The 19,757-nt window shown below is 37.3% G+C and overlaps 1 protein-coding gene across 8 annotated transcripts in view; it reads left to right on the top strand.

Annotated features, from left to right (window-relative positions):
• Positions 1-19,757, top strand: part of MYO16 (myosin XVI) — a 358,973-nt gene that overhangs the window by 59,664 nt on the left and 279,552 nt on the right. For 2 of the 8 annotated variants that reach the window (XM_031503852.2, XM_021545589.3), the window contains exon 1: positions 15,962-16,395. The exons of the other annotated variants lie outside the window; for them this stretch is intronic. In XM_031503852.2, coding sequence (XP_031359712.2) covers positions 16,368-16,395 — 28 coding nt within the window. In that variant the 5' untranslated portion in view covers positions 15,962-16,367. Of the gene's footprint in view, positions 1-15,961; positions 16,396-19,757 lie in introns of those variants that run through there. 8 annotated transcript variants of the gene reach the window in all.

Raw genomic sequence — 19,757 nt, 5'->3', positions numbered from 1 at the left:
TGAGTGTATTTCTCTTAGATTTATTTTTTAATTGCAATTTTCTGAGCAGCATAGTGGCATGAAAGAACTTGTGCTGCAGATTTTCCTGTCAGACTTAGAGAAAAGCATGTGACATGTGCCTTGGAGAACTGACCACATGCTGTACATTTCCTCTATGCTGCTTCTATTAATATCTTTATTACCCTTGAACTCAGGAGAACATCCTTGTATGAGCCCACCTGCCAACAGCTTCAGTTTGCTAAGACAGTTTTGGGTGGTCTTGGGAATGCTGAAGTAACCTTCAGAGCACCCTGCCAGAGCACTTAAACCTAGTGCAGCAGCTTGTACTGATTTGACCAGTCTCAGGCTTTGAAGAACAAAAGCACACTCCTAGTCCCTATTCCCTTTTTCTTCTTGTGGTACCTGTATTTTAGTAGCATCAGTCTCCTTCTGTCCTAGGAATGGATTTCCTCTACCGGACTTTGCTGGTGCTATTTCATTTGCCAGATTTGCCTGGTGCACAGGATCCCAGAACTGAAGAAAGGCTATAACTTTGGGCAGGTACCAGAAGGCAAAATACATTAAGTATGTCACAGCTACCATAACCAATGACCACAGGGTCCAGGGCACACATTTTCATTTTCGTGCTAAAATAAAGACTTTGGTCTTCTTTTGAGATTATAACACTTTAGGAACACATTTTCTATCATTTAGCACAATCATTTCTATCTCCCTCACTCAGACAATGTTACTGGTCAAGAAAGGTGATGGCAAAGGAATTGAGGAAAAAAGTACTAAATGCCACTGCAAGATGACATCCAAACAGTAACTAATCCAGTAACCAGCCTCATCACCCTGTCTTGCATCCTGGCTCTAAAACAATTTAAGTGTCATTTGCAGAGACTCACATGGTCTGGAAAGGTGATTTCACTGATTTCACAATGTGTTTCAGGTGGCTGTCACCTGTACCAAGCCTACCAAGTGTCAGAATGTAACTGCTGTGAATACACATCATTTGTTCCATGAAGCATCAAGGTTGTGTCCTGTACAGATCTGGAAATCAAAGAGTTCATCTAACCCCATAGATCTCTACGTTCTCAGACCAAGAGGAGTAGGTTCTCCATCTCAGGAACCTTTTATCTACCTATTTAGATACCAGTGTTCCCTACACTTCCCAATCCAAGTTGTGTCTTCCCCCAAAACCTTTAGTCCTTCTATACTGTGTCAGATCTCAGCACCTTGATCTTAACATAACTTTTAATTTTACATATCCCTAATGACAGTATCTGTGCTTGCTAAGCTCACATAATACATTTGAGAAACCTTGCACTGGATCCAACACCCTCTAGCCAGTGGAAACATTTTCATGACACTTTACTTGACACTGATTCAGGCTTTTAGTAATTATGTTTTAAAATTAAATGTCTGTTTAAAATTCAATAAGCCACAAGGTTATGTTGTAGGAGTTGCTGTTTGTTTTACCAAAAAGTTACATGTTTTCACTTTAAAGCCAATTATCTAATTTGTACACTGCACAGCTGGTGTCCTGGTGATATCTCTGTACTTTTGATTACACAGCCTGACCTTGCTCCCCTCACAACCCCAGACCTCTCATATCTGTGGGAATTTCACACTAGAGACTGCACAAAATAAGGCCATTCTTGAATATACATTCCATTGTAATTCTTTAGCTGTAAAAAGATTTTGATTTAAAAAACAGGTGAATAAATAAGAAACTGTTTATATAAGGGCAAATAGTGAGAATTAATTTGATTTGTAAAATAACTTCTCAAGGTTTTATATGTAGTACAGGCTGGACCTAATCCCCTTAGCAGTACATGTTAGCATTCTTGCCATATGTTTACTGCTATGACTTATTTAATTTTATAATATCCTGACTCCAGTATACTGTACATAACAATTCCAGGCATTCTTGCCAATGTAATATACTCCAAATAAAATAATTGCCCATGTATTTTCAGTATAGTATCTTATCTTTTTTTTTTTTTTGCTGTTATTGCATATTCTAATAATAATATAGTCTTACAGAGAACAAACTAGAAATAACTCTTTCACTTTTACAAAAATAGCATCCTAAAAAGTCTGAGTTTAATGATCTGAGGTAGAGAATCTTTTCCCAATACATGGACCCATTATAGACAGGATTACTCAAAAGGCTTTTCTTTCCTGTAGGTCTCTTTCTAGTCTTTGCAGACAAATCTCTTTCTCTTTAATGGCCTGATCCCTGTTCTGATGAAGTGTATTAAAAAGAAGTTTTCACTCATATGCTTTTTTTTTCCTTTATTCTCAGAATTTTGCACATCTTTCTTTCCTTCTTATGTCTCTCCTTATTCTCTCTGGGCACCATTCATGATTCTTATCAAGGGTTGTTAATAATCTCTTAGTCAGGTAGAAAAGTCTCTGACGTTGCCTTGTCCTTTCGATTATGAACATTTCCTTTGGTCATGTGGTAATGACTTCTATCCCATCAGATAAAACATTCTTTGTCAACACTGTAAATGACAATAATTCATGAAAGCAAATTAATTTATGCAGGTTTAAAGATATTGGCAATGTCAGACATGAGGGGAAAAGAAATGAAATGCAAATGTACTGATTTTTATGGTGGTTTGTAATTTTCTTCCAGTCTTTGTGAATTGAAGGGTGCTAAACATGAGAGAAATAAGCAGGGGATGCTGAATGAAGGAGTGTTGCTTCTGGAAGGAGGTAACTTCAGTTCTTATGCTTAAGAACATACATAGCAGGCTGAGGACACCTGAAGGGCAGAGCTGAAAGTGTCAAATAAACTGAAGTAGTATTGCTTCTGTTACCAGCTGGAGTCATGCCTGGTGCTTTCTGTACAAAATGGAATATAACAAATAATCTGAACTCCATATTTTAAAATATTTTAATTTTTACAGCAATGGGTAAAACATACCTAGTATTTTAGATTTGTGGCAAATAAGTGATGGTGGTCATCCACTGTCAGAGCTGTTTGTATATTTTATAGGAACAGATAATATATTGGACTCATAAAGTGACTTTTGAAATAGGAAATTATTTTTTATTCATTTTAAAATAATAAAAAATAAAGCTAGAAAATCAAGTTACAGAATTTACAGGTGTTTTCTTTGGTTTTCTACATATGGGATTTTGCTTAAGAACACTTGCATGTTTAACAAACCTGTGTGTTTTCAGAAAATTAAAGCTTCTTCAAAGCTCTTCAAGTTGTTCAGATAGTCAAAGATACCATTGAAGCCCATTGTAATCCCATCTTTTCTCTAAATATATGGGTAGTGTCCTTGTGCTTATGATTTTCATGTTTTGTTCCAAGATTATTGTGGAGTGAAATATTCCCATTGATGACATTTCTCCTATTACTGCAAATGTTCATACCTGCACCAGAAGAAGCTGTACTCAACTCACAGCAGTCTTCTCTATGCAGAAGTAAATAACTTAACTGACTGAAGATACTTGACTGCATGTGCTGGTGTTGTTGACAGGCAAGGCAGAGGGACTGTAGGGGAACAACACCCAGTATGATCCCCACATCAGTAAAATTATCTAAACATTTGCATTGTTCCTTAAGGATAGAAGCAAAAAATTTCATCGTAAATTCTGTGGAAGACACATGAAGAGATGTGTAAGTTTCAGAGAAGGGGGGAGAAAGATTCTACCACCAAAAGTTTCAGGCCTAGTATCCTTTTCCTGTGGACCAGATCATATCCATGAAATTAAAAATCCCAATCATGGTAAGGGATTAAAATAATTAAAATATTAAAATAATAATTTTAAATTCCTCTTAAATTCAGGGTAATTATTTTTTTTTCCAGACACATGGCTAATAAAAGAGGGACATTTTCACTGGATTAGCAGCATCGCAATTTTTTTTTGTACACCTTTATATTGCTTATGATTTACATATTAATTTCTGTGATTATCAATATGTCTTCTATATGTCACTCCCTATTAAATTTTTTGCCTTCAGCTTCTTGAAGATAATGTCCTCTTGATAATACTTGATCCCTGTAAAATGTGATTTAGTTCTTTAGTACTCCTCTTGAAATCTCCGTACATTTTAATACCATTTTCATGTAAAACTCTGGTGTCAGTTATTTGTGCTGTGAAGCCCTTAATAATGTAAATCTTATTTGTGAACCATCTGTCCTTCATCTCTCAGGTATAGTTAAATCATAGATCATCTGAAAAAAACTAAGCTTTCCTTACCTAGTTTATCAACAGAGAAGCTGCAATGCCATAGAGAGTCTTTGTGCTGCTTTTCAAAACTTCAGTATTGTCATAGTTAAATTGTCTTCCTTGATGGGTTATTATTCCTTTCAGACGTAGATCTAAACAGAAACTGAAAGGAATATAGCCTAGCTCCCACACTGATTTTCTTCTTGAATACTTCATACTCTATAAAAATGAACACTGATGTTCTTTTTGGTGTTGCTACAGGGAAATAAGTACAATTGGGTCATCCAAGAGCAGTAGATGGACCATGACATTACCTATTCAAACAGTAGCCTGTATGTATTTGCCAGCAAATCCTCTCTGCACAACGAACCTACTGTTTTAGCAAGTAACACAAGAGATTTTGTCCTCAGGTTTTGTTTAAGAGTTTCCTTGTTATTTATGTGTATGAATATTTATAAAAAAGCCCAAAGAGATACAGGAAATGTGCTGTAGAGATGCTCATTTTTAGAAGAGTATGTTATTAAGTTAACATTGTAATCTGCAGGAATATTCCATGAATGACCTTGGTACATAGCCACACAGTGAGTGGCCAAAACAGCTAAGCAGAAGTGTTGTGTTCTTTACCAGGGAGGAGCTGCCTCCTTCTTTGGCTAAGAGGGATACTAGGAAGAAAATAAAACTAAAAACTCAATGACACCAAACCACTGAAAGATCAGAGTGCAGGCATCAAGCTAAGGGATTCTGGAAGACTTAAAGAGACATTTTGGAAAATGAAGCTTGAACAAGAAAATGTTATTAATGTGTAAGGCGATATCATGCAAAGTCAAAGACTTTGTCTCAGGCTAATGTATGTCAAAGCAGCATTTTCTTCACCTTACTGCTTTCAAATATCTGGTCTTCTCTCCCCCCGATTTTCACTGGAGAGAAGAAAAAAAAATTTAATCAGGATAGAAACTGCTGCTGCAGCTCCCCAGCTGTGACACTGCTGTGCTGTCCAGCTCCCATCTCATTTCAGTGAGGCACAGCTCTGCCTCTCCTTATCCACCAAGGCCTTTTGCAGTCACTCAGGCTTGCCTATTCCTGTGCTCCAGCCTTCCACTGCCCTAGCAGGTGTCTGGTAGGGACAGGTGTCTGCTCCATCTTTCAGCAAGATTGCCATCAAACATCATTGTCAAGGACTGATAAGCTCCCACCTGTCTGCAGCACACAGAGCTGCACTGAGCACTGCAGATCTCTGCTGTACCTCTGCCTGCCCTCGCTGAGCTGCTGCTGTGTTAGCAGCCCCTGTGTGTGCTGAGCCAGCACCTGAGGGCTGCTGTCTCTGACGCTGCCATCCCGGGGCAGCCCTCCCAGATTGTGTCACAGGGGTGGCCAACTGGAGCTGGTCTGATGGATGTGCTTGTGAGAGCCCTACAGCTGACAGCAGATGCTCACCCTTCTCTCTGCTTTCTCTACCCTTGATGTGTTTGGAGCAGCTGGTGGGGGGGCAGAGCGAGCAGCTGCGGATTTTCCTTTCTCTTCCATTGTGATTGACTGAGGGCATACTCACCAGGAAGACTGGAAGCAGTGCACCTTGACTGCCCTCTCATTTCCTTGCCTTCAGTTCTCTGATAGTCATCCTCACTGCTGCCAGCATTCTTCTCTATCACCATTTCTTGGTATCCTGCTGATAAAAGAGGAAAAAAAGAATTGTCGACTCTCCAGGACATGATCGTATGAAAAAAAAAGCCAGAGGAGTGCAATACAAACTGCCTCAAATCAGAGAATAGCTAAAACCCCCAGCACTAGTTGTTTAAAAGCTGGACTTTAAAAAGCCATATTTGGGGAGGAAAGCATTTCTTTTTCCACTGAGCAATGTGAGGAAAATCAAGAGAAAGAAAAGGTCTGTGAAGAAGGTGGTAGCTTCCAGCTCTTTATCATTGGTTCATTTGTTGGAGAAGAGTAGTAGGATCTTTCTATTTAATTGCTGAAACTATCTCAGTGCACCTTGCTCATTTCATGCATCTGTTTCAAGGAAAGCATTTTTGAACTAATTTTTGGTCTTTTCCCACTCATTATTATTGTTTTCAACATGTCAGAGAGCATCTTGGGGAGCTGCAGGGCTCTCAGTTTACAGGTGGAGAATCACTGGGGAGCCAGGGGCTGCAGTTCCTTGTAGAGGTGTGCTTACCTATGCTGGCAGCTTGGGCCAACTAAAGTCTCAACAGAGAGCTTTTACCTCCTGTAATAAAGTCAAATTTGTGCTGACTAATGTGAAGTTCTTTGATGTTGGCTAACTACCATGAACTTGTTTTTAGTTTCAGATAATTGTAAACAAAAATACAACATGCAAAATAGGTTATAATTTCAAATATTTATACCAAGAAAGAAACAACAAGCAAGAAAAATTAGAAGGTTGAAATCTGAAAACCCTCCTTCCTTCTATCCACTTCATTTGCTGCCAATTTCCTGAGCTGCACTGTTAAGGGCACTACTTTTTTGCCTAATGTCTCAGATTGCATTAGTGAGATTGCACCAACTTTCATTTTGATTACTTTATGTTGTTATTGTTATCATTATTGTTGTCATTTTTTGTTTTTGTTTTTTTTTGTCTTTGCCAGGGTCACAATCACATTTATAACTCTTTGGGGTATATTCATGTCACTTATCCAAGTTGTAGTTCCTCAAACCTCTGAGACTGGTGTCCCTTTGGCACATCAGGAGCTGTCCTTCATATGTCCATCATCAGCACCTTAACACAGAGAAGAAAATCTTCTTACCTATCTTGTCACCCCAGGCTCACTGTGAAATAATCTGTATCTACTTAATCATATTTTTCTATCATCCTTTATATAGTTTATATGATCTCCCTAGTTAGTCTCCGAAAGACCCTGCTAACTCACTCTTTAGCTATGCCAATTTTGAAGCATTCTAAATGTGGTTATGCATTTTAGATTGAACCTCAAAGAATTATCTATAACTCGTCTTCTGTATTCTATATAGTATTCTAATCAAAAGGAGAAAGAAGTCAGAAACACTCAATAAAAACATGTTAATATCACAAAGCATTTGAACTTTCCATCTTATTGTTGGTGAGAATATGTGCTGTTTTCATATGTTCAAAGTCCATTTTTGAAATTTGCTTCTGATGATTTGAATGCATTCTAATTCAAAACTGTCCTTACAAATACTGTGAATGTGTTATATTCAGACACTATAGTTATATTTAGAAAATGTTGATATTTTTTAGCAGATGTAATTATTTTTCTTCTTAAGATATACAGAACCTAAGTCAATAAAGCTATGCCAACTAAATGTTTGATTTACATAGATGGAATATCCATAAGGATTGATAGTTAAAAGTGCTGATCCTCTCTTGACTTCAGCCAAGGCAATGAAAAGTTGAGCTTAGATTTGGTGAAAAAAAAATCTCACTGATTTCTGTAGTCAAATTAGCATTACCTATTGCTATGTTGTCTTCAAATATGACAGAAATGTGTTGGCAATGATAAGGAAAACTGGTTTTGAAATGACAAAGACACTGAGAAATGGATAAATGCATGGTCTCCATTTAACACCAACTGTAACAGAAGCATTTGGGAGATGTTAAGCAAATTAGTCTTGGTGTGCTATGCATAATTGCTAATTATTTTTTCCAAGATAGCTCATTTATGTAATTTTCCAATAATCTTAGGTCATTTGCTTTTAAGTGTTTCACTTTGCATCCTTTGAAGGCAGTGACAGAACTCCTGCTGGTTTTGAGGTTAAAGTCTAAGAATCAAAGAATGATTTATAGTCAACACCAACTTGTGTGGCTTTCTCTTCTAAGAATTTACAGCCTAGAAATAGCAATCCATGGAGATTTCAGCATAAGGTAGTTTGGCTAATGGGTGAAAGAAATTATTTCTTGTGCAGTTTTGCCCTCTGCCAGGATGGCAAGGTGCTGGTTGCTTCTTTTCTTTCTGAAGGAAAAATCTGCTATAAATTAAAGCAAAAAAGCCAATTAAAAAAAACCAAACAAAACTTATAAATTGGTTGGGATGCCATGATTTACCCTGCTGGATAATTCTTTTTTATGGATGTGTTTTACCCTATTATACTTGTACATTCCTTTTTTTACTTTCTCATGTGTCCTTTACTGTTTGAAATTAAAATTACTACTGCATTTTCAAGAAAACAAAACTAAAATAATAACTACTTTCGTAATACAGTGTTTGATTAAAAGAGTAAGTTTATTTGAGAGCAAAGAAATAAATCTTCTGCTTATATGAACAGCCAGCCATTGGAGAAAAAAGTGAATGTACTCTAAGAATAAGTTCCACAGGTTTTCAGATCATGGGGAATGAAATACACAAATAGTATATTATTATAAAATAGGAAAACTGTGTTTCAGCTGTCTGAATTTTAACAAAATCTAGCTCATGTGCTGATGGTTATTGATGTTCTAGGGATATGTGCAGTAAGTATACAAAGGTGCCTTACTCTTTACTGGGTCATGTGTAAACCAGCTGTTTGCTGACTTGATGGCTTTTGCCTTTATTATTCATGTTTGTACAAAACACAGAGATCTGAACTGGATATTTCATTTATTTCTGTTTGAAGGAACTGATTATCAAGCATCTTGTGTTTATTGATTAATCTTCAGCGCTCTTCATATCATTCTCAGTCTATGTTTGGGGAATCCTCCCTTTTATTATTCTTGATCACTGACATCTCAGCTGTGACCTGTCCCCTGCTTACTTGGAGCAGTTCTTTTCCACTGTCTTTCTGACTGTCTTTGTTTGTAACTTGCCTCACTAAATGCCCTTTTTTTTGACCTCAGATAATGTAATTAAAATAATATAGATTTTCTTCTTTCTCATTGTGGCTTGGACACCTCTATAAATCAGTGCCTTTAGTAGTCATCTTACTATACCTCTGTTTCCTTGCTTCTTCATATATTTTTCTCATTACCCCTTTCTTTCCAAAGCAGCTGTCTAGTTCTTGTTAATGTCTTATCCATTATTTGCTAGTTTGAGAATGAGATGTAGTTCTATTATGTTCAAGCAGAGTGCAATAGATTCTTCATCTCTCACCTGTGCAGAGTGCAGTAAATCCTGCATGCTGCTCTTGTTCAGTGAGCATATGGACTTCTCCATATCATCTTCAAGCAAGATCATATTATTTTATGTCATGTCAAAAGTTCTTACCATCATACACTTTGATTTGATTATTATTCTTATCAAGCTGGACTCTCACCTGGTCTTTGTGGTCAGGATAATGCATTCTTTACATGTTGACACAGACAAAGAAGAAAGAGGAAATAAGTAAATACGTGCATTAGAAAGTGAAGAAGGTGCAGAAGCAGAGATCACCCCAGCTGCATGTTGCTACATTGTGCACATACAGCAGCACTGTCAATTTAATAAAAGTGACATTTAATTAAAATGTCCTTTTCCATACCTTGTACCATTTCCCTCCCCTTTTCTCTGTGCTTCATAAGAAAACAGTGTAAGACAAATATGCATTAACAACCTGTGCTGAGTACATGAAGAAAGAAGTGCAGAAAGACTGGGGAAAGGAAGTGATATTGTATTTTGTGTGAGATAAAATGTAGTAGAAAAATCAGAAAACAAAATAAGCCTTGGGTAGCTTTCTTTACCTAAATTTAGTCTTTGCTTTTCAGATTATTTTTTATATAATTTAATAATGTTGCATTTTACTTACAGTGTCTATATTGAAACTGTTATGTACATCATAATTTTCAGCACAATAATTCTCAGTTGTCCAATGTTCATGTTTTATCTACTGAACCTTAGCATCTTGTAATTTCAGTTTAAACTTGAACTCTTTTTGGTCTTGGTCTATAGCACTTGTATATGGTACATGTGGTTTTGTTTTGGTAGGTTTTTTGAATGACATGGTTGAGTAATTTAAAATACTAACACCTCACCACCCCTTACAAATCTTCAACATTAATTAGTTTTTTTTCCCCCCTTTGTGATACCAAATACTGGAGGAATTTCTAAAATTTTTGAAATTGCCACCCTGTAATCTGTGCTGTCCTAAAGTCCTAGAAGAGTCTTATTCTATCACTTACTTCTTTGGCTTTTGCAGCTGCCCAAGTTATTTTTTTTCCTAAATTAGGAATACCTTCTATCTCAAAGACTCCTTCTGCAGTCCTTTCAGGTTGTTGTACTTCAATATTTATGTTATTGTAGTAACTTTTGCTCTGATAAAGGATACACAATTCCTCTGGTCTACTCTTGACTTTTTATTTATCTAATAGTATTGTAATAATTTGTCTCCTAGTTTTAAAATTATCAAACCAATAAAAAAAAATCAGGGATACAGGGTCATCACATTTGCTAATCATCAAGAGGATAGCAGTACATTTTCCATGTTGAATTGAATTAATCTTCTTGCCTCTTTCTTTCCCAAATATCCTAAACAAACAAACAAAAAAAAAATCTATCTCACCATATAATAATTTATTACATGGAAATTCATGGATTTTTTTTCTTTTTTTTTCTTATGTCTGGGCATTGTTATGGCTGTCATGTTTTTCTGCTTACCATTTTAACATATCTTGCTGGTATCTTTTCAGTCTCATAAGGGGCTTTGCATATAAAATGTCTGCAGCTTCAATTGGTAGCAGTCTTTCATCAAATATATTAAGAAATCTAATTTAAAAAAGCATATTCACACATTGTAGTGAAGAAGTTAATTATCAAGTCACTACCGGTGCCAAACATAAGCCTAACCATATCGGAGATTATTGGGATTTCTTCTTGTATTTGGCCTTGTTATTACCTCTGCTCTAGGCTCTCCCACAACAAGTGAGAGCTTCTTTATCTCATCCAGTTAAGGAACTGCCAGACCGACCTACTCATAGCCTGAAAAGCTCTTATTCTGGGTGTGGCATGAAGTAATACTTTCAAATGGCACATGATTTCTACAGGTAATTTTGCAAACTTCATCAGTAGTGGGTAATAATATCCTGTTTTCAATTCATTAAAGAATAATTACAGGATAGACCACCCATGTACATTCAGTTATGACAGTATATAGGGAAGAAGAAAAAGGATTTTTTTTTCACTTTTTTCAATCTCTTAAGTAGAGGAATGGGGGGGAAGATAGCCGGCTTCCTGAAAAACCAAGGCATTTCCAGTGACATGGGAAAACAACGAAAGGATGCAAAAGTTGGAGGAAGGGAAGAGAAAACAAAAACTCATCTTTTCCTCTAGTGGTTAACCACACTGAGTAATTGATTGAATGATTCTATTTGATTTGTTGTTGCAATCTCTGTAGCAAACCCCATATCCATCTGACATGCAAGTTCATAGAAAAAATTATTTGGAGAAACTGCTGTGTTTTGTTCTGCTGTGACTCATGTAGAGAAAATTAGTACAGTCCTTCTTGCTAAGTATCTGCATCTGCTAGGGCTCATCCCAGTTTCCTGATAAAGCATAGAGCTACCAGATGTTAGCTGAAGAGTGGCTTGCTGGCAGCTGGATAGAATGGCCAAGGTTTGATTGCTAAGTAGTATCACTTGTCAATGAGCCATGTCAGTGTTACTCTGCATTCCACCTTTTTTGTCTGCAGTCCTAAACCCATAAGTAGTGCAATGAAGTTGTAACATCTGAAGGAATATAACAAGCTTTGCTGCACTGAGCAAAAATGGATAAATGGGGAGCATCTGTCATGTATTTAAAACCAGTAGTCATGGTGTTTTTCTCATTATTCAAATTGCTTTTGGATAGTTCTGCATACCTCTATCAAATCTTTCGGTTACATGTGAATTGCAAAATACTAAGATGATAAAATTATTAAATTTTCAGTTGTTTGTGACACCAGGAGACACTGTAAGAGTAACAAGATATTTGCATGACATGAGTACAAGACAGTGTGTCAGTTCTTATTTTATTTTAAACCTTATTTTAAAGTGTTCTTGTTTGCTGGGTTGTTTTAGGAAGCACTTCAAAGGTGCATTTCTAAGTCTGAGCCTTGGAAACTGAGATATGAAAGCACTGTCTACTCTGAGATGGTGATCCCTAGATGGGTGTTTATCCTAAGAAATAGAACTATCCTAGTGATGGCTGACTGGTTCCAAGATTCTCTTTAAATAACCGTAATTTCATTGAATGCTGAATTTCTACAAAGAATGAAAGTGGCTGTTTTCTCTCTGTAGGGAGAGGTGGCAAAGATTTTTTCCAGAAGAGCTTGTTTTCTGACCTTGACTCTCTTTTATCTATATTTTTCCTTAGCTGGAAAAATCAAATACGTTAACTGTTTTATCACCAGATTTAGTACCAACTGAGTCTTTGTCCCCAGCTCAAGAGCATTTGTGCCTTTTTGTAGACTTAAACACTGGTGTAGTCTTTAGAGAACCACTGGAGCTGTGATTGAAAACTTGCCAATGTTACATTTACTTTACAGAAAGTAGGTTTGCAATGCCTTCAGAGCCTGTCTGTGTATAATTCCATAGTTTATATGGTCAGATTGTAAGAGCTGTTTATATGTTTTTTCTCTTTTGATTTTTTTGTTGGAGTTCAGTTCATGGCTAATATCCCTTTCTTGTGAATAACCAAATTGTACGATTTGTTTTCTAAAATCACCTACAATTAAGTATTCCCTCCTTCGGAGTCATTCCAAAAAACTAAGTCTTACTCTTTTTTCTTTCCTTATACTTGAAATTTTTGTTTATTAATCAACAACCCACCACCATAGTGGTTTCTTCTCTGTTCTTCCTCTACTCTCTAACCTAGCAAAATATTGCACTGGAAATAATGTCTTTCCAGCAGGTTAAATAGATTTTGGCTTCTTAAGTATTCCTATTGTGGCTTCCTTTTACCTCAAGTTCAGCTGCCCCTTCTCCTGAAGGTTCATCCTATCTCTGCATTTGCAGTTATCTATTGTTCTTAATTCTCTTTGATGTTGCCCTTCAATATGTCAGAATTTACTGCTGATAGCAATATACATTGCTTTCCATGTTTTCTTTCACTGCTTTTTCAAAACCCATTAATGATAATTACCCACATAATAAAACTAGATATGTTACAAAATTAAAAATAAAACCACACAGTTTTCTAAAATAAAAGATTTGAGGTTGAGGTTTCCATCTTCCAGGTGCCACCTCTTGAAAAGTGTGTGCCTTTTTCCCATTAATCTGGGGACTGTTATTCATACTTGAGTAACTGACCACATATTTTTGGCATACAGACTCCTGGAGAATGGGCAATTGCACAGTGCCCTGCTGCAGGTGGCTACATGCTGCTCATGGACTTGATTAGTCCAACAGTCGAGATGAGGGGCACAGACCCAAAATATGGTGTAGCAGTGCAACCCTCCTTTGTCAAACAGTCCCACATTCCTCCCTGATGACATGGACCAGCGCACGTTAGGAGAGAAGAACTCAGCAAAGAGAGGACAGCGCTGTTCCCAGTCTGTCTGATACAACTATCAAGTCAACAGCTTGCTGCATTCAAGAGTCTGTCCCACACATAAACACCCTCTGTAAAGGATGCAGAATCATAGAACATTTTGGATTGAAAGGGACCTTTAAAAGACATCTAGTCCAAGCCTCTTCTGCAATGAGCAGTGTCACATTCAACTTGAGGTTGCTCAGAGCCCTGTCCATCCCAACCTTGAATATTTCCAGGGTTGGGAGTCTCATAAGAGCAGAGGAGAGGGGCAGGATCACCTCCCTTGACCTGCCATATTTCTTTTGAAGCAGCCCAGGAAACAGTTGGTTTTCTGGGCTCCAAGCACATGTTGCTGGCTCATGTCCAGCTTTGCATGAGTAACTCCCAGTCCTTCTCAGCAGGGCTGTTCCAAATCCCTTGATCCCTCAGACTGTATTGATTCTGGGGGCTGCCTCGAAGCAGGTACAGGGCCATGTACTTAGTGTTGTTGAATTCTCTCTCTCATTCCTTGCAGGATGGAGGATGTAGTCTAGCCTGTCACATAAATTCTACCAAGTTCCACCATCAAAAATTTTTTCTATGGCAATGCAATACATAATCACATATATTTCAATTTAAAATGAGATAGATCCAAATACTTTTCCTTCACATTTTGTTCAAGCCAAAATCAGGTACTTATTCTCCCTTTTATGTCTGTCTGCTGAAAAGCATAATTTGTCCAATTCTCTCACTCACCATTGTTTACCAAGGTGCTCCTGGTTTTAACCAGTGTGGGATTGTGAATCCTGATGTTATTAGACATGTCAGCCTGTTTGCCTGACAGTGCCACCAGAGATTAACCTGTCAGGAACATCTCCACCAAAAAGTATTGCTCAAAGGCCTTTTTGTGAGATTACTTGACACTTGCTTATGAACTATGATTAACATTGCCTCCTAAAACACTCTGTATTTTTATTTTATAAGCCATATGGCCCAAACTGGCCTAGTGTTGTATAGGTGTGAAGGACAGTCTGGATAAATTTAATTACATTGGACTTCTGAGCTTTCCAGTAAAAAAGTTTCCATGGTAATGTAATTACTGTATTGTGTTTTATATCATTTATCCCTGTGTCCCCCTGGTTATTACTTGATTTTTTTTTCGCTTTCTTCTGGAAAACTATGTTTTCAGGAAGAAAACCAAAACACCTAAATAATTATTTCTGCAAAAGAATTTCTGTGCATATTTGACTTTTAACCAGATGTGAAATATGTGGCTATTAGGAGCTGAAAGATTTCACCTAAGGGTTTTGCTAATGGATCACTGGAAGCCTGTGAATATATATCTTTCTTCTCTTATGGGAACTTTGCAGAATAGTTAATAGAATCTGAATTAGTGATCCTCACTAATTAGTTAGACCCTTTTTTCTTTGTAGTCCTTTTAACACTTTGTAGCTGTTAAAATGTTATGTATACAAAATTGTAGGTGAGAACCATTTCAGATGAATAAAAGATTTAAATGTGGTTGGGCTGCCAGTTTTGCTATACAAGAGCTCTCACTCAGTGAAGTGTGGACTATGGCAAGCATGATGCATAGTAAGCAAATGGAGGTCTTCACTGAGTACAGTTTTCTTAAATTATTGTTTGATACTATAAAAATATTTTACTGCAGTTCAGCTGTAGGTTTCTCACAGTAGTAGCCAAATGGGTTTTATCTCACAGAAGTAGTAGCCAAATTCATGGGTAACTGTTCCTGGCAAAGTAATGCAGAAATTGTTCTCAGAGGATGCTGCAGCCTGGGTGCTTAAAATACAATGCAGGTCTGCCTTTTGTGTGCCCTTAATCTGAAACCCGGTAATGCGTCAGTGTACATTGACTTGTTATTCTACAGTGTGATAAATAATTGTATGGGCTTGTTCTTAGGGATGCATTTTCTTAGGCTTTTTGTCTTACAATCAGTGATTTAAATATCTTTTGATAACATGCGCATAATCGTGATATAAACCATGCAGAGCTTGCAGTTTTTGTCTCCTTACATAAATATTCCATCTGTGAAAAAGATGCATTGCAATACAAAGAAATGATAGAACAGGAACATATCAAGAAATGTACACACAAGCATGTTTTTAGTTCAATGTAAATTAATTGATGCATAAACCATGAGAGTCTGAATATGGCTGTAAGCTCTATCCTGATTTTTACCTTATATTATACTGAAAAATGATCTGTGATGCTAAAAGATGGTTATTCTTGGAAACCTATATCAATTTCCTATTCACACAGCAACTGGTGGCAACTAAAAATAATCCTGGTTTAGTACTAGCTAAAAATCTGGTCGCATTTGGCACATGAACAACATGCACAAATAAAATTTAAGGTCCCCTTTCTGCTATTTCATTCGAGCCCACTCATCAAGCTTAGTTTGCTGCCATTTGAAAGCTATTGAAAAGCCATTAACTGGCAGGACTGTGAAAGCCGCAGTGCAGCAGCACACCTCAGTGCTGGAAGAATGTGGCTGCAAGTGCACACCAATTAAATCCTTCTATTCCTGGGGATGTGGGATTTGGAGCGGTGTCAATCAATTGTGCTACAATAGCACGTGCAGTAGTCATGGTTCAAGACGCACAGAGGTTTATCGTAACTCCAGCAGCCGGGTGAGGGTGACTTGGAAGCCTCTGCAAGATCCTGGAACAGAAACTACGCTGAATAATGTATTCTGAGGTGTACTGGATACCTGAGGAAGGGCTTTAAATAATGCATTTTCTGGGCATGACAGTTGTAGCAGAAGAGAATGCTGAAACCTGTAGTGAGACTACAGCCTGAGATGAAAGAATGTCTCATTACCATTTTATCAAATGCTGTAAGTAACAAAATGGTTATTTTGCTTTTAAAACTGTCTTTATTTTCTGAGGTGTGTCTTTTCATTACATATGAAAAAAGTCGAATGCAGATGCTGCATGATGTCAACATAGTAGTGGGGAAGGGGAGTTGTTACTTTGCATGTGAATATATAGGCAGAACCCAGTGTTTCTTTCTCTCCTCTGTTCAGAGGTAACTTCATTGTGTGTCTAATAATGCTCTCATTCTGAACTTCATAATGATCAGCTTTTAAAACTTTTGTTTAAATTAATCACCAAAGAATGTAATGTCCGAAAAGAAGAAACGTCATTGACAGCATTATGTTAAGGACGCCTTTAAGGACAACCTTGGAACATGGCTCTCACACTTTTCAAGGATATATAAATAAGAATAGCTTTATAACTGTGAGTCCAACTCATCATCTACTGTAGAATAAATGCTTGTATTCCCTCCTTGTCAGAATATTTAGCTATTTGCTGTGACAGATTTAAAAAAATAACAATGAACTTTTAACCTTGAATCATACAAGCTTGCCTCCTTAAAGACATCCTGAAATTGGGATCTATGCTAAATGTATTTGATTCATTGCAGAGGAAATTCCTAACAGCATTTTTTTTCAAGGTTGCTTGTCTTCCTAGCTGCACATTTTTCAGTCTTATAGGATTTGCCTTTGAAAGCATCCAGAGTCTGAGTGGAAATTGCTGGGTTTACACCAGAGAAATGAATTATTCTTTAAATACTTGTTTTGTACAGCCAGCAGTAGTTAAATAGCCATAGATATTTTTTACTTGAAGGACTTAGAAAACTTCCGACTTTAGTGAGTATGGCACAGTTTTTACATATCAAATAGCAGACTGCTGTAAAAGGTTTTTCTCTCTAGATCGTGGTCTTTGATGACTTAAGTGCACCAAGGACACTTTAAAACTATTTTTAAAACACTGTGTTACAGTTAATAAACAAATAATGTGGTTCTTTGCTGTTTTAATATGAAATTAAGGTGGCCTGAAAGTATTTTAGTACTTCAAGTAAAAATTATTTATATGGGTTTCCTCTTGTCTGCATTCAATGGGACTGGTGTATGGACTGCTTTTAATACTAGTGGGGGTTAAAATTCCCTGTTCATGCTGAGAAGCAGAGTAGTTTTACTGCAGTTTTAGAGGTGCATTCTAGGAATAAATCTTTGAGCTTGTATTGAGATTTGATAAATTTAAAAAGAGCAATTTGCAATATAACTATCTTGAAGATGTCAAAAAAGTATTGTTTGGTTTTTATTCACTTTTAAATTACTCTTACAGTGAAACTGTAGTAAATCTAGATAGGCATGTGAGTGTCAATAGCATGCTAAATAAGCAACTTTAAGGTAAAACTATAGGAAAAATACGAGGATGACCCTGAGGTTCTTCTGTTAAAAGGAAGTAAATGATGACTAATTGGGATGTTCATTTCATTGATTGCAGAGATGAAGGACTAAAACACAGCAGAAGGGAAGGTGAATGTACAGCATCGATTTTGTCAATAATATTTGTTTCCTGTTTTTCAGATTTGGAATTTTGATTAGTGAATTCTCAGTAAATTGGGGTGTTTTACCACAAAGCACTTTTCTTTCCAAATAGTGTCCTTTAGAAGACAACGGATGCTGGTTGGAACCTGACAGGAGCTTTTTTCACTGCCCATGCTTCTCAGAATTGGCAGAAGTGCTTCCATTTCCACCTGTAATTAGTGAAGGAGAAGCACTTCCTCTGCGATGCTCCCCTGAGCATTATTATCTGACTTAAGGTGCCAGGATGTTGCAGATATTTGTGTTTGGCAGACAGCTGGGACCAAAGCTGGGCCAGGGCTGCGTGCGCAGTTGCAGCAGCAGCAGTATTCTGAGATGTGCTGAGAACAGCTGAATCTCACAGTGCTTGGAACATGACTCTTCACACCCCACTTCACTTTCAACTCATTTCACCAATGATTTCTGTATCAGAAAGAAAAGACACTGATCCAGAGCAGAGCACTGTCTCTTGGACTACTTTGGGTAGAGAGGAAATATCTAAAAGGCACAAATTAATGAGACTTAAAAGCTAGTGTTTTATGAACTATAGTGCTATGTACCTAGCTTTTGCATATGTTTGCATCTTGGTTTTTTTTAAATCTTTGCATTAGATATGGGAATCTGAGCTGAGAAGGGCTATAGCTGTTTTCTGATTATGTTAGTAGAATTTTAATAATATTCTTTCATTTTTTCATGGCATTGCTCCCATTAGAAATCTGTGAAAATCAGATATGCTTCACCATATAAGTCACCATCTAGTCACAAACCTTTTCTGGCTGGAAAGATCCAACTTTAAAAACTCTTCAGTCCACTACAGACTCAAAAAATCATTAATGTTGGAAAATACCTCTAAGATCATGGAGTCCAACCATTGTACTAACACTGCCATATCCACCACTAAACCACAGCCCCAAGCACTATATCTGCCTGTGTTTTGAACAGTTCTAGCGATTGCAATTCAACCAATTCCCTGGGCAGACTGTTCCAGTGTTGACCACACTTTCAATGAAGTAATTTTTCCTAATATCCAAACTGAACCTCCTCTGGCACAACTTGAGGCCATTTCTTCTTGTCCTATCTTTTGTTACCTGGGAGAAGAGACTCAATATATCCTCCTTTAAGACAATTGCAGAGAGTGATAATGTGTCTCCTGAGCATCCTTTTCTCCAAGTTAAACAAGCCGAGCCCCCTCAGCTGCTCCTTGTAAGACTTGTGCTACTGACTCTTCTCCTGCTCTGAGCAGGGGTAGCTATGTGGCCAAACCAGATTTTCTGGGACCATGCCAAGGGAGGTCTTTCATCCCACTAATGCTTTGGAACTGTGCCTGCTGCAGCCATCATGTTGTCTTTAGCTGGCACCTGCAGCATTTAACACTAAGCCGAATGTGTGTCTGCCTGCTGGAGCAGCTCATGTTGTCACTACTCGTGCCCATCTCCTTTTTGCAGCCAAGTATTGCTGCTGCTCAGAGCTGTCCCTGTCTGTGCTGGTAGCTTATCCTTGGCAACCTGTGACTGTATTTAGAAAAGAGAACAGTGGTTTGTAGGAGAGTATCACATATGATCTGCCAGCTGCAGGGTACCATTTCATCTTGATTTGTGTGATAGAATTGTACAAATGAATGTCATTTTGCAAATTGGGCAGCACCTTGCTGCTGTCTTCTGTCTCTTTTATATCTAGTTATTATATATATATCATCATTTGCGTGTTGTGGCAGTGGTTTTCTACCTTTGCTCTGGATATCCTCTGAGAGATCTGCAAAGGTTACTAAGAAAAACAGTACTTTAGCAAGGAGGATTAAGTTTGTTACTCCAGAGTCTGATTTCCAC

Source organism: Lonchura striata, chromosome 2, assembly GCF_046129695.1.
Source record: "Lonchura striata isolate bLonStr1 chromosome 2, bLonStr1.mat, whole genome shotgun sequence".
Lineage (NCBI taxonomy): Eukaryota > Metazoa > Chordata > Aves > Passeriformes > Estrildidae > Lonchura > Lonchura striata.
This window is presented reverse-complemented; position numbering and strand designations above follow the sequence as displayed.